Genomic DNA, 15,157 nt, shown 5'->3' with positions numbered 1-15,157 from the left:
ACACCTGCAAGCCATATTGGAGTGCCTTGGTTCAAGTCCAGGCTCTGCTTCCAATCTCAGCTTTCTGCTACTGTGCACCCTGGGAGGCAGCAGGTGATGGCTCAAGAACTTGGGTCCCTGACACCCATGTGAGAGATCTAGACAGAATCCCCGGCTCCTGGCTTCAGCTGGTCCAGCCCTGGCTGTTGCGGGCATTTGGGGAACGAAACAGCAGGTGGAAGATCTCTGTCTGTCTCTGTCTCTTCTGAATACACAAAAATAAATTTTAAGAAATTTCTGGTAGCATTACTAGGTGAACACCAACATTCACTAGATCCTAGAACTGGGATGCCTCCTTGTTCTCTTGAATATTGCACAGCTTTTAAAAAATGATCTGGGCCCACCTCAGAACAATAGAATCCACAGTCCAAGGGCTAGGGCTCTGCACCTGGGTATGAGGGCACTACAAAAAGTTGTTGGAAAAATAGAATTAAAAGGTGCAAAAAAGTTTGAGACCATGCTTTGTTTTTTCTTGATACACATTTTCCATGAGCTTCCGGGAGACCCCTTTGATGTCTCACCATGTACGTAATCTCGAGGGGCTGGCACCCTCCAGGTGTTTTCTAAGACATCAGTGCAAATGGCCTTGGGGAGACTTCACGCCAGCTGGAGCTGACAAAGGGATAATGTGCTATTATTAATAGAAACAGAGATGCTTTTAACTGGCGGCGCCTGAGTTTTTGAGGGCTTCCTCACAAATGATGTGGACAACCTCTCTTGGCGAAGCAGATGGGTCACGACTCTGGTGCAGCATCAAATTCTGATAATAACATTGTCACAACTTCACTTTCCAGAAATGTCTATGGGCACAGGTATTTGGCCTTGTGGTTAAGACACCAGGACCCCTGTGTCCCACATAGGAGTGCCCGGGTTGCTTCCCATCTCCGGCTCCTGACTCCAGCTTCCTGCTAACGGGCATCCTGGGAGGCAGCAGTGATGCAAGTCGCTGAATCCCTGCCGTCCACGTGGGAGACCTGGATTGTTCCTGGCTTCCGGCCTTGGTCCTCAGGCTCTGTGGACTTGTGGGGGAGTGAACCAGTGAATGGGAGCTCTCCTGTCTGTCTATTCCTCTCAAATACTAATGGAAGAAAAAAAAAAAAGAAATCTCTGTATTCTGGAAAGAGCACATGCTCTGACTTTTCAGTGTACTTACACGCTGTAGGTAGTTTATTCTTCCAACAGCACCAATTTTTCTTGGGTAATTCAGAAATCCGATATTGCCTTCAGTGGAAGCATAGAACTCATAAATGTGAATGTCCCCAAATCTCTTGACAAATTCTCTCCACACATCTCCTCGTAAGCCATTGCCCAGCGCCATTCTCACCTTATGATCACGATCGTTTGGTTTCTGCAGGAGGGGGAGAAGGAGGAGACCAAACTGAAACATCTCTAAAGCCTGTATTTATAAGTAGTAATTGCTATCATTTTTGAAATGTTTAATTTATACTAATCATCGCCTTTATGTTATTACATATTTATGCTGATTACAAAGTCACCTCACATCAGGGCATGGTTTTTCTGTCACCCACAGGCATTGTCCCTTCTTCCTCTAATACAAGCTTTATGGTCTAACAGCTAGAAAGACAAAGACGTGGATTTTCCCATTTTGATTTTTAAGGCACAAGAGAAAACAATTGGACTGAACCAGCTGATGCCATTGCTTAATCCATATCTGGTCCAGATAACAATAAGGGACTGGCATTGTGGCACAGTGGGTTAAGCATCCACTTGCGATGCTGGCATTCTGTATTGGAGTGATGGTTTGAGTCTCAGCTGCTCCACTACTGATCCAGCTTCTTGCTAATGTGCCTGGGTAGGCAGTAGAATATGGCTCAAGCACTTGGGCTCCTGCCACCTATGTGGGACCCCAGGATGGAGTTTCTGACTCCTTGCTTCAGCCTGGCCCACACCTGGCTGTTACAGTCATGTGGGGAGTTAACCAGAGAATGGAAGATCTCTCTCTGTCTCTCCCACTCTTCTTCTGTCACTCTGCCTTTCAAGTAAATAAATGAATAAATAAATTTTTAAACAAGTTAGAATGAGGGATTAGTAATTTCTTGATAGAGCTGGTGGATATCAGTGAATTCCCAGTATGGAGGAGTCACCTGGGAAAGACCTACCAGAGACTGGGACACATTCTATTACAAGAGGGACCCTCATGCTGAAGGCACGGTTTTCACTTGATGAAGAAAACTGGGAACACGGAGGGTTGGGGGAAGGCATCTCTGTTTTCCACGAAGTCACTAGAGAGCAATCATGTTAGGGCCTGGAGGCACCTGGAGAGAAGAATGCTGATCACACCCTCATTTAACAGAGAGACCCAGAGGTCCCAGGACCAGTTAGAGCTGAACTGAGACAACAAAGCTCTCCTAATGGGATGAGAAGGGGAAGAGAAAGAGGAAGCTGGCTCCCAGGTGCCTCAGACGGCTGGCCTGGGAGTAATGGGCTTTGCTATAAATAAAAGTCACAAAGGAAAAGCAATTTTGAATATAAGGACTTGAAAGGAGAGTGTGGGTGAGTGAGAGAGGTGGGGTTGGGAGCAGGCTGCCTTCCATTCAGCCTTACTCAGCTAGCAGACCCCTGTAGACGGGTCCGCACCAGTGGCACTTTTAATGATAGCTTGCATTACTAAGACAATTTACGTCCCTCACGACACCACAGCCTGGTGGAAGGGACAAGAAAACACGGGCAATTCTGACTTGCACATTCTGTTACTCTAGGCCTTTTATTTTAACAGAAAACAGAATGGGACGCTAGGTAACTAGGACTCTCCTCACACACCAGATGTTGACTTCTTGGATCCAATAGCAACTGCTTCCGTTAGAACATTTTCTGCATTATTTCTCCCACTGTGCCATCATTGTGAAGTGACTTTGGAGTAAGAGCTCCTCTTTGAAAAGAGCTGTTGGAGAGAGGCTGGCGCTCGTGTGTGTGTGTGTGTGTGTGTGTGTGTGTGTGACTATGATGTAGCTGTTGAAACCAAACCAAAACAAACCCTGAGCTGGTTTTCATGCAGGAGGAACTACTTCTGGGCCAGGAAGAGGCAAATATGTGTTCAGTTTTGAATAGCTGATTGGTGGAAACTCTTTCAGGAGTCCTCACCGGAGAGGGTGGACAGAACTGGTCAGTGCTAAGAAGTGTGGCTCCCGAGCAGCCTTCCTGGGGAGGGACTGGGCCCCACAGCAGGGGTTCTGAACCAGGGTGTTCAAGGGTGGGGGGACTCCTCTGAGAAGCCTTAGAAGCTGCACGAGAGTTCCCATCCAGCTGAGTGGGACTCTGTTCTCTTCATGGGCTCCCCGGGTCCGTGAGTCATTGACTCGATTCTCTTTTATAACTACACACACATACACACACACACACACATATAGGGAGATGACATTTCTGTTGGCCAGGGCCAGTCCTGACTGATGCCTGTGACTTTTGCTCTCAGGTGTCCCCTCTGCATAATGAATTGTAGGGCCACGCTGGGCACATGACACTCTCCCACTCAGGAAGGGTTGTCAGCTTTTCTGAGACCTCCCCCACCCAACTGCTGCTTTCCTGTTACTCCGAGAATAAAACATCACAAATATTTGAAGAATACTTAGTTAAAAAGAACTTGCTGACCTGGGTGTTTTCCTGCTCCCAGGCCCACGTGAGGAGCTCCGAAGCAGCGTGCCCATGTAGAAGCCAAGACTTTACTCATTCGGCTCCAAATGTGGCTACAGTCAGCTCTCTCCCAACCGTGTGGTTCACTTCTGCATCTAATGCCTGGTGAACACCTAACTGCCCCACTAGATGGTAAACCCCTCTGAGGCCAATACATCTCTAGGGCCCCCACAGTGCCTGGATCTGTGGCTTGCATACAGTATGTCCCTGCAGTTAAATAAATAACCTCCATCAGGAAGGCCTCAATGTGGCAGCTCAATAGCTGGTGGCTGGGACTTCAGTGCAAGGGCAGGGCTTGGGGTGCAGGAGGGTGCAGGTGCCTTGGGAAGCCGGCCAGCCTCACAGGTGCAGCAGTCTCCTGTGGGTGGCAGGTAGCTGAGCTTATAATCACAATACCACGGGCTCAGTTTTCATCATCCAACCGAGGGATCTTATTACAGCTGCAGAAGGGATTAAGGCTCTAGGCTGGAAATGCTCGTGGATGCAAATGGGAGATCCTGGAATCTTCTAAGATGTTTGGTTCTCACCTAAGCTTGTCTTCAACAGGGGCTAACAGTAAGAAACCTGAGTTTTCCCTTCCCACAGGGGAAGCTGTGTTTGTTTATCACCAAAGCCACTCCTTAAAGGAATTGATTTTTAGGTCAAGGGTCACCTTGCTTAACTAGGATCATACATTCTATTCCACAACAGAGCTGAGGTGTAACGTGCAAACACACCTGGGGACTTGAATCCACACTGGGATTTCATGACTGATGAAAGGTCAGAGGTCAGGGTGTCCAGGGAGGAATGCACCAGGCATTAGAGTAAGAGAAGACTTTGGTTGAGGGCTTCTTTATGTGTCAGGCACGTGGCTTGTAGTGTCACACTTCAGTTTCTACAGAACCCCACCAAAACATGGTGGGCATAAATATTTGCTTCATATTGCAACCGAGGAAAGGGAGCTCTGGAAATATTAAAATAATTTGTCTACAATTACAAAAATAGCAAAGTCATTGCTCCAAGATTCAAATCCAGATCTCTATGTTTTCAGAGAGCACTCTTTTCTTTGATAGGAGAAAAGAAAAAAAGGGGCAGGTGTTCAGCCTAGCGGTTGACACCTGCATCCCACGCTAGAGTGCCTGGGATTCAGTTCTGGCTCTGGCTCCTGATTCCACCTTCCTGCTTTCGTGCACCCTGGGAGGCAGTGGTGATGACTCAAGTAATCAGGTCCCTGCCACCCTTGTGGAGACCTGGGTTGCATTTCCAGCTCCTGGATCTGGCTCAGCCCCAGCTCTGGCCATTGTGGGAATTTGGGGTGTGACCCAGTGGATAGGAACTCTGTCTCTATGTTTATCTACCTCTCAAATAAATGAATTAAAAAAAAAGGAAAAACGAAAGCAAGTGACACTCACAGTTTAAGAATGAAGTAGTACTAACAGGCCCTTCCATGAAGACTGCTGTGTGCGTTCCACTTATCTTTTTTTTTTTAACTTTTATTTAATGAATATAAATTTCCAAAGTACAGCTTATGGATTACAATGGCTTCTCCCCCACTCCCGCCACAACTTCCCTCCCACCCGCAACCCTCCCCTTTCCTGCTCCCTCTCTCCTTCCATCTTTTTTCGCTCTTTGCCCCCAGATTACTACATGGGGTGGACACCTTTACCTCTTGTAGCTCTTTCTTCTTATCTCCATATTTCTAAATTCAGTGCTTATACTACTTTTGACTCATTACTTTTAGGTTTCTTATTGTGCTGGATGAAGGTTAAATCCTCTCTCACTTTTCCAGTATCACAAATTTTGCTTACATTCATATCCAGTGCTCATATTGTTTTGTTCATAACACACCAACGATGAGCCCAGTCATTTGGATAAATTCCTGCACAGAGTTTTGTTTCTCTGGCAGTTCATTGACCCCCCCCCCCCATTTACTTCATTTTCTTAGTTTCTTTTTAAAAAATTCTTCTTTGGTTTTTAAAATTTATTTGAAAGGCAGAATTACAGGAAGAGAGGGAGAGACAGAGAGAGAGAGAGTGATCTTCCATCTACTGGTTCACTCCCCAAATGGCCACAATAGATGGAGCTGGGCTGATCTGAAGCCAGGAGACAGGGAGCTTCCTCTGGGTCTCCCACATGGGTGCAAGGGCCCAAGGGTTTGTACTATCCTCTGCTGCTTTCCCAGGCACTTTAGCAGGGAGCTGATTGGAAGAGGAGCAGCCAGGACTCAAACTAGCACCCATATGGGATGCTGGTTCAGTAGGCGGTGGGTTTACCCACTATGCCACAGTACCAGCCCCTTTCTTAGTTTCTATTCATATTTTCCTCACCCTCCAATAGCCTCAAAATAAAATGTCCCTCATGGTGAAATCTACTAGATAATAAAATTTCCTTTTCTCCATTTTCCTCCTGCTCCAGTCTGGACTGGTTGCCCTCCAGGCTTGGTGACATCTTTGACCATTTCGTGGATCCTGCATCTTTCTTTCTCACCCTCCTTTTCCTGTTCTGTTTGGCCAGAACACTTTCTCTAGAAGCTTCCTGAGGGAGGGGCTACAGAGCTTCCAGCCTGCAGTGCTGTTGGCCATTCCAGCGTCATTCCTGTAGAATCTTCCCTCTCGCTCTCTTTTGCTGGTAGTCTTACATTTCATTGTGGCACCTGTCCTGTGAGTTTCACCTCCCCAGCTCTGCTGTGTCAGCCACTGCCATCCTTCAGCTTTCTGGACTATGTCAATCACAGTTGCAATGTCTCTTGCCTTCCTTGTATTTGAGTGACTTCCAAGAATTGATAAGGCAGAAGGGCTTTACCTCTCTCTCACTTTGCCTTTCAAATAAATAAATGTATAAATCTTTAAAAACACTTCCCAAGGCCCTGTTCCTGAGGACTACTGTGCCATACTCCTTCCTGGATGAGGCACCACCTGTTGCCTTACAGAAGAGGCATCTGTGTCCTCCCCACTGCAGCCAAAAGGACAGACTAAAAGTGCATCTCCCATCATCCTTCCACATGGGAACCTGTGCACATAATTTTTTTTTGGGGGGTCAAGCCCTTGCCAGCTGGGCCACCCATCAGCCTGGCTTCCCACTGCACGGCTTGCAGTCCCCAGTGGGCCAGGGCCTTCATCCCATGGCCTCACATGCTGGTCCAGCTGACCTGAAGCCCTCCCTTTCTGGCCTGCCTGGAGCACTTCGTTGTGCTCTTCAAACCTCACCTTCTCTGGCAAATCTTGATTCTTCTCCCTTTCTCTCTTTCTCCTGGCCTGCCCCTGTTCCCAGGACACTTGTCACTCTGTGCTGCTGCCATCAGAATGAGGGTGATGCAGAGATGGAAGACACAGGCTGGAAGGGGCCCGAGCAGTTATCTAATTCTAGAGGGAAGGCAGACAAACACTGGGGAGGTAAGTTGAGTCTATTCACCTCTTTCAGGTTTTGCCTCTCTTATTTCTCTTTCCAAATATGATGATTTTTACACGTGGCCCCTGGAACCCTTTTCTGGTTTCCCCCCTTTTTCCTCCTGCCTAGGTCACACCCTCAGCAGGTGGCACAACACCTCTTTCAGATCTTTGCTGTAGCTCCAGTAACTGTGGGGGGAAGGCAACACTTAGTGCTAGCAATTCTTGTTCTAACAAGTATTTGTTTTCCTAAATTATGTTAATTTTTTAGGCAACCACATAAACAAAATGTGAGCTGACAATAGCACATTGCAAGCAATGACCCAGAATGGTCTTTCATTAGAAACAGGGGCTCTGGAAGTGGAGGCCCAAATCTAAAAAGGGAAGGCAGGCAAAATGGATAAAGGATATTCAACAGAATACTGCAAAAACCACTTAGATCAATAACTTTGCTATTCAACCTCCTATTTAAATTCAGATGGAGGTGCTTAACTGACTGATTTGAATGTCTTCTCTTTTCTTTCTTTGTGTATGGGGCGGGGGTAGAATTTTCACTGATCCATTCAATGAAGATATATGGAGCACTTACCATGAGTTACATACTGTTAGGCATGGAAAATGATAATGATGGTCATTGTTTGGTAAGCATTTACTAAGTTCCAGGTATGCTGTGTGCTTTCCATACATTATCATTTTGTCTTCATAGACCTTCTATCAAGTAGGGACTGCCATTTCTCCTGTTGGCTGATGGCAGCTGAAATGTGACTATCTTACTAATTCAGAGTCCTTGTTCTTACGCATTACTTTAAGGACCTGGAACCAAACCTGAATCACTGAGCTAGGGGAGGCTGGAAATACTCCTCCGCAATCCTCTGGTGGACCACGGGAGCTACTGAACATGGTTAAGAAGGGGGAGCAGAAGCATAGCAGCCAGCACCTCCCAACACTGGCCCTAGAGTTGCCTGATGAGCCCCATCATGCCCGTGGATGGCTGTCATTCTCTTTCCCTGCTCAGTTGAGGTATGAGTCACCTGCCTGCTACCCAGTGGTAGGGAATGGTTGGTAGTGTTAACTCCTACGGGGATAGCCCATTTCTAAGGGTGACAAAGTTACTGATTACACTGACACAGAATATTCCACCATTTTTTTAGTTTTCTCCACTTTTTCTTGAGACATCTTTTTTGACACAATCTTTCTTTAAATTCTTCTTAAAGGCCAACATTTGACCTAGCAGACAAGATGTAGGTTAAGATGCCTGTGTCCCATGTTGGAGGGCCTGGGTTCAAGTCTCCAGCTCCTGACTCCAGCTTCCTGCTGATGCAGACACTGGGAGGCAGTGGTGATGGCTCAAGTGACTGGATCCCTGCCTCCCATTTGGGAGACCTGAACTGAGTTCCTGGCTCCCGGCTTTGGTCCTGACTCAGAATGGACCACTGTGGGAATTTGGGGGAGTGAATCAGCAGATGGGAATACACACTTTCTCTTCCTCTGTTTCCTTCCCTCTCTGCCTCTTAAATAAAAAAAAATCCTCTTCAATCCATAGAATCTGGGGTTCCCATGATGACTATAATTTAAAAAAAATCTTAAAGGAAAGACTTTTTGAGAAAACTCTGATCATTACATACAATTCTTACAAGTATTGCACAGAACTCAGGGTGAGGAAGCAACAGACACCAGGAACTCCAGCCCTGCTTCTAGATTAGGGATCATTTGTGAGTGACACACCAAGTCACAGTAAACTCTGAAAGTATAAAACTCTAATCAGACTGGCTTTGTTTTTCAGCATTGGAGACAACCTTAAGAGAAAAAAGGTGGACCTTCATGTCGGGGGAGGGGGAAGAAAGAGAGAGAGAGAGAGAGAGATTAGAAACAGAGCGAGACTGAAGAGAGCTACATACAAACATGTTTGTTTTTCTCCAGTCTAAGAGGAGTTCCCATTAGAACTAATAGAAGCAACACATGTTCCCCTAGGAGGCTTCTAACTGACAGAGGGATGCCTTTATGGTAAAGAAGAAAAGCCAGGGGCTGGCACGAACCCTGGCTGCTCCACCTCTGATCCAGCTCTCTGCTAATGGCCTGGGGAAGCAGTAGAAGATGGCTCTGGCTCTTGGCTTCGGATTGGCTCAGCTCTAGCCGTTGCAACCATTTGGGGAGAGAACCAGGGGACGGGAAGACCTCTCTCTCCCTCTCTGCCTCTGCCTCTCTCTAACTCTGCCTTTCAAATAAATAAATCTTAAAAAAAAGGGGGGGGGCAGCACTGTGGTTAATCCTCTGCCTGTGGTGCTGGTATCCCATATAGGCACCAGTTCTAGTCCCGGCTGCTCCACTTCTGATCCAGATCTCTGCCATGGCCTGGGAAAGCAGTGGAAGGCGGCCCAAGCACTTGGGTCCCTGCACCCACGTGGGAGACCTGGAGTAAGCTCTTGGCTCCTGGCTTCGGATCTGCCCAGCTCTGGCTGTTGCCTCCATTTAGGGAGTAAACCAGCTGATGGAAGACCTTTCTCCTCTCTCTCTGTCTCTCTGTCTCTGTCTCTGCCTCTCTCTCTGTATATAACTCTACCTCTCAAATAAATAAATAAAATCTTAAGAAAGAGAGAAAGGAATAGAAAAGCCAAACAGCAGGGTCCCATTTGGATTTCTGCTCCTTGTTAGAGAAGCATGTAATCTTGAAGACCAAGTGGAATACTCATGTGAAAAAAATTCAATAATGACATTCACAGAAATTGCTGTGGAAAAGTTCCTAGCTCAGCTCACAGCTAATTATGACCCTCATGAAACTGTTGACTCTGCTAAAAAAAAAAAAAAACAGAATAATATGTGCTAAGCTCAAATATTTTTTGGCAAACATACTTCTATTATTTTCCTTAACTAACTTAAACATGTTTCAGGGACAAGACTTTAGAGGTTCATTCAGCACAATATGTTGATACCTTTGATGTGCCAGTTACAGATCTCAGTGCTGGGGATCAGGCAGTGGAGAGAGCCCTGCTTGCATGGAGCTTTCATTTACTGGGGGGAGGCAGACAAGAGTCACATACACTGTGCTGTCAGCAGTGATAAGTGCCATGAAAAGCAGTAGTGGGGTGGGCAGTGAGGTGTTGGATAATGAGGAAGAGGGGACTCTCTGACGAGGAGATATTGGGCAGGTAATGAATGGAATGAGGGGTACGAGAACTGGGGTGAGAGAATCTTACACTTCCTTCTGTGCCACACAGTAGCTGGTATAGACGTTGAACCAAGCAGGTGCTATCAATATTAGTTGATTAACTTAGTGATCCTTTAAGTTTGTTTTATATTGTTTGAACAGATTGAAGAAATTAGAGCCTGATGAGTTTACTGCATGGTCTAGCCCAGGGCTTTAGTCTGAAGGAAGGCATTTGGCAATATCTGGAGACGATGTGATGATTATGATCTGAGAGTGGAGGCAACTGCAGCTTGTGGGCAGAGGCCAGTGATGACACTAAATGTTCTACATGTACAGAAAGTCCATGCAACAAAGAATTAATGAACCCAAAATGTTAGCAGTGCCACTTAGAAGCCCCACCCCAGTCCCTAGGCTGGCCTCCAGATCCTTGATGAGCCTGGACGGGAGGAGCTCTTGCCAACACCCCATCAAGTTGGCAGGATGTATGCAAACAGGGTACATATCCAAGGCCCTTGGAGTTACCTTGGGGCATCTGTTCCAAGCCTGTGACAGACTTGCTTGGTTTCTCAGTCACATGGGAATTTACTCGTTAAACAGCTTTAAGTAAAAGTTTCCTGCTCGCTTTTGACGTAAGGGAGGGCAAAAAGACAAAATGTGGTCTCTGCCTAGTTACCTAGAGCTGCAGCCTAGTGAGGTGGGAAGCAAGAAGATAAACACCTGCAATGTGGCAAAGGACACAGAAGGATAGAAACAACATGACATAGGGAAGAGAGTCCTGACTCATTTGGAGTGGCCCAAGTAGGTTTAACAAATGAGAGATCATTTGAAATGGGCTTTGACAGTAGCATTTAAAAAGCAGAAAGGGAGGCAGAGGATACGCTCGGTTCAGGGTAAGATGTAAAAACAGGTAAAAAGGCAGAGAATCCTAATCATGATCATATTAATAGCAACTGACATCTAGTAAGTTCCCTCTAAAAGGTAGATATGAAGCCAACCACTTTATCATACCGAACAATTGTGATCTAAACTGCAGATTGATATATACTTGGCTAAAGCCCAGTATGGCCCAAAGTGACTTGAATTCTCATCCTTTCCATTTCAGAAAGATCTTAAAACATGGGGAGTGTTACCTGGGGTGAGTTGCATAAGTACCGAAGTAGTTCACCAATATACTGAATGACAGTGACATTGTATTTTCTACAGTCATCCCAGAACTGGCTGGCTGAAAATTTGGTCCTCAAAGCAATAGTAGCACCTACAGAGAAGGCATAGAAAGCATCAATAAAGAAATTCTACCAAAAAACCCCTCTCCAGTTAGATTTGTCATTTTTGAAAGGTAGAAATGTAAAAATGAATTATTTTCACAAATAACTGTTGAGTGTTTATTCAGTACAAAAAATGACTAAAATACAAGTTGTCCTATAGAAGCTTCCAATCTAGGGAAGAGAAGACACATAGAAAAGTCAGTTTAATTAAAGTCAGTGTGCAGGATACCAGAGGTTCAAATGAGGTTCTAAGGGAGTGTGTGTGTGTGTGTGTGTGTGTGTTTGTAGATTAGTTCTTCTTGGGAGCAAGAGCTGAGAAAGGCTTATTTTGAAAGAAGGGAGATTTACATGAGGTATTGAGAAATAAACATGAAAAGAGATGAGAAAATTCCATGTGGAAGAAAAGGCTTGAGCATAAAGACAGGATGCCTGAGACTCAGCGAGCCTGGGACTGGGATGGGGAAGAGTGGCTGGGTCATGGGACACTCACTGGGAGGAGCAGCTGCAGCCAAGGAGTACTTGGAAGTGCCAGGTGGAAGAGTCAGACCTAATTTTGGGGACAGTGGGGAGCTTAGGTCTTGAGCAAGCAAGGGAGTATTCTCTGACAGGTTAGGTATTCGGAACAGTGGCCCCTGCAGATGTCTACATCCTCATCTCCACAGCTTGTGAACGTGCTGCCTTGCGTGGCCAAAGGAACTCTGCAGGTGTGATTCAGGATCTTGAGATGGGAAGATTATCCTGGATTATCTGGGTGGGCACAGTGTAATCAATCACCAGAGCCCTTACTCGAGGGAGGCAAAGTAAAGGTGGACGAAGGAGATGGGATACTGGAAACAAAAGAATGGAGTGATACGCTTTGAAGATGGAAGAAGGGGCCATGAGCCAAGGGATCCAGGCAGCCTCTAGAAGCTGGAAAACACAAGGAAATGAATCCTCCATTCCCTCTCTCCCCGAGCTCCTGATGGAACACAGCCCTGCTGACGCTTTGATTTTAGGACTTCTGACCTCCAGAAAGTAAGAGAATAAATGTATGGTGCTTGAAGCCATGAAATTTATGGTAATTTGTGATAACAACAATAGCAATAGTAAAATAATTCATGGGAGGTCTCTAAGAAGTTCATGGAAAATGGGTATTAAGAAAAACTATGCATGGATTTCAAAAATTTTTTGCACCAAAATGAACTTATCTATTTCTTTCATGTCTCTCACGAGGGTGCATAAGCACTTGGGCCATCCTCTGCTGCTTTCCCAGGCTTTTAGCAGGGAGCTAAATTGAAAGTGAGACAGCTGGGACTTGAACCAGTGCCCATATGGGATGTCCATGCTGCAGGAGGCAGCTTTACCTGCTACACTGCAGTGCCGGCCCCATAAACTTATCTTTTAATCCAATTTTCCATGAATATTTTGAAGCACTCTCATATATGTATATGCATGTTTGTCTTTTTTTCTAAACACACACACACACACACAAACACATGTGACTACTTAAAATGAAATGCAATGTGGGAGAAAAAGTTTATAGTTCTGTTATAGAGGGAGAAAACTTCCTAGAAGAGGTGAATATTGGACCAGGCCTTACTGTACAAAAGTGGCATAAATTCTGGAAGGAGAGGGAATGGCAACCCCAATCTGAGTAGTAAAGTTTGAGAAGGAAAGCGAAGAGATGGCAAGCCAGATGAGAAGCTGTGGGAACAGGGAAAGATAAGGAACGTGGACCAATAGAGAAGTTTAAATCAGATGCTCTAGAGATGAACATGCCAATTTCTGATGAGAGACGACACTGGAGAGTTACTTATGGAGTTGAAGAATCAGATGTCTGGTAAAGACCTAAAATTTTAAAGGTATGTCTTCACTGATACACTGGACATTTATGGCATTCTATTATTGGACAAACAGGGGCATGAGAAAATAGAAATTCTTTTAGATACTTCTTTGTGATGTATGAAGCGAATGGCCTTGCCAAAAACAACACCATCCCTAACAGATGGGAAAGCAGCTGAATCCTATATCCCTTTTCCTGATGAGCAGGGGGCCTCCGATGGTTCTGGAGAGAAAAAGCTTACCGGTCATGATACATCCGTTCAGGCCGATCATAAGTGCAGCACTGTGGTACAAGGGCAGGGTGGTGTAGATGATATCATCTGATTTAACTCCACTTGTAATGTTGAGGCCAGTTCCTACCCATAAGCGATAGTGATTGATTGTTGCAGCTTTTGGGAGGCCTTTGCAAAAGACACAAGAGAAGGCACGAGTGAGCCAAGACTGGCCATTCAGATGACTGCAAGAGACAGCTGGCTTAGGAAGAGTCATTACATCATGTTTAGAGAATTGCATTGTAAAACACCAGAAAGGAGATGTTTTAGGCTCTGTAGGATTATATAGTCCTCGTTGCAATGACTCTGCTACTGCGGCTGAAAGCCGTCATCAGACACATAAAGGAGTAAGTGTGGTTCCAATAAAACTTTATTTTCAAAAACATGTAGCAGATTGTTTTTGGTTCCCAGGTCACGGTTTGCTGATTCCTGAGTTAGATATTTATTATAGCAGTAATCTGAAGAGAAAGAGAATTTGTGTATATTGAATGTCTGCCTATCATTTTGCAAGATGTTTTCAAAATTTCATTTAATTTTCATCACAAATTTTATGAGATAACTAGAATTACATTCTTCAGTACACAGAGGGGGAAAGTTGAGATTCAGAGAGATTTAAATAGTTAGATTAAAAAGCCCACCAACTAATGATGGTCCTTTGTAATCACTTTTATTAATATCCTGTGTACTATTCTAGAGTTTCTTTTTACCAATGCAAGTATATATTAACATTTTCTCTCTGCATTTTGATTTTTTTTCCTGCCACTTAACAGTTTTTCTTGGAGATGTGTCCTCGTGTGCACATAGAGATCTCCCTCATTTATTCATGCATTGATTCCCTCCCCACTGTGTCATACCTTTTGTATGAGGACATTATCATTTGTTTACACTATTTGTGAAAAAAAGTAAAATAAGCACTGATCTTATTACCTTCCAAATAAGTCTTTTAAATTGTCATAGTAAATCAGGGAGTGTTCATTCTCTTTTTTTCTCCTTCAAAAGGGTTTTATATTTGCTTTTTAAAAAAGGTTTATTTATTTGTTTGCTTGAGAGACATAGTTACAGACAGAGAGAAGGAGATATAGAAAAAGAGAGAGAGAGAGAGGTCTTCCATCAGCTGGTTCACTCCCCAAAGGGCCACGGTGGCCAGACCTGAGCCAGTCTGAAGCCAGGAGCCAGGAACTTCTTCCTGGTCTCCCTTGCAGGTCCAGGGGGCCAAGCACATTAGCAGGGAGCTGGATTGGAAGCAGAGCAGCTGGGACTTGAACCAGCACCCATATGAGATGCTGAGCATTGCAGGCAGATGCTTAACCTACTACACTACAACACCAGCTCCTATATTTGTTTTTTTAAAGCATGCATTGTGAAGAAGTTCCACTCTTGTTTATTTATTTAAAATTTCGTATTTGTTTTCATTTTATTTGAAAGGTAGACAGTAGGACAGAGACAGAGATCCTCCATTTGCTGGCTCACTCTTCAAATGTCTCTCAAGAACCAGGGTTGGGCCAGGCTGACACTAGCAGCCTGGAACTCAATTTGAATCTCCCTTGTGGGTAGCAGGGATCCGAGAACTTGAGCCATCACCTGCTGCCTCCCACGGTACAA

At 45.1% G+C, this 15,157-nt stretch overlaps 1 protein-coding gene across 1 annotated transcript in view; it reads right to left on the bottom strand.

Moving 5' to 3' along the window:
* SLC27A2 (solute carrier family 27 member 2) overlaps positions 1 to 15,157 on the bottom strand; it is a 47,698-nt gene that overhangs the window by 13,335 nt on the left and 19,206 nt on the right. The window contains exons 3-5 of the mRNA XM_002717806.6: positions 13,526 to 13,684; positions 11,328 to 11,452; positions 1,193 to 1,387 (exon numbers count right to left, since the gene is read on the bottom strand). Coding sequence (XP_002717852.1) covers positions 1,193 to 1,387; positions 11,328 to 11,452; positions 13,526 to 13,684 — 479 coding nt within the window. The remainder of the gene's footprint in view (positions 1 to 1,192; positions 1,388 to 11,327; positions 11,453 to 13,525; positions 13,685 to 15,157) is intronic.

The sequence above is a fragment of the Oryctolagus cuniculus genome, chromosome 12 (assembly GCF_051225735.1).
Source record: "Oryctolagus cuniculus isolate XC-2025 breed Fujian yellow rabbit chromosome 12, ASM5122573v1, whole genome shotgun sequence".
Taxonomy (NCBI): domain Eukaryota; kingdom Metazoa; phylum Chordata; class Mammalia; order Lagomorpha; family Leporidae; genus Oryctolagus; species Oryctolagus cuniculus.
This window is presented reverse-complemented; position numbering and strand designations above follow the sequence as displayed.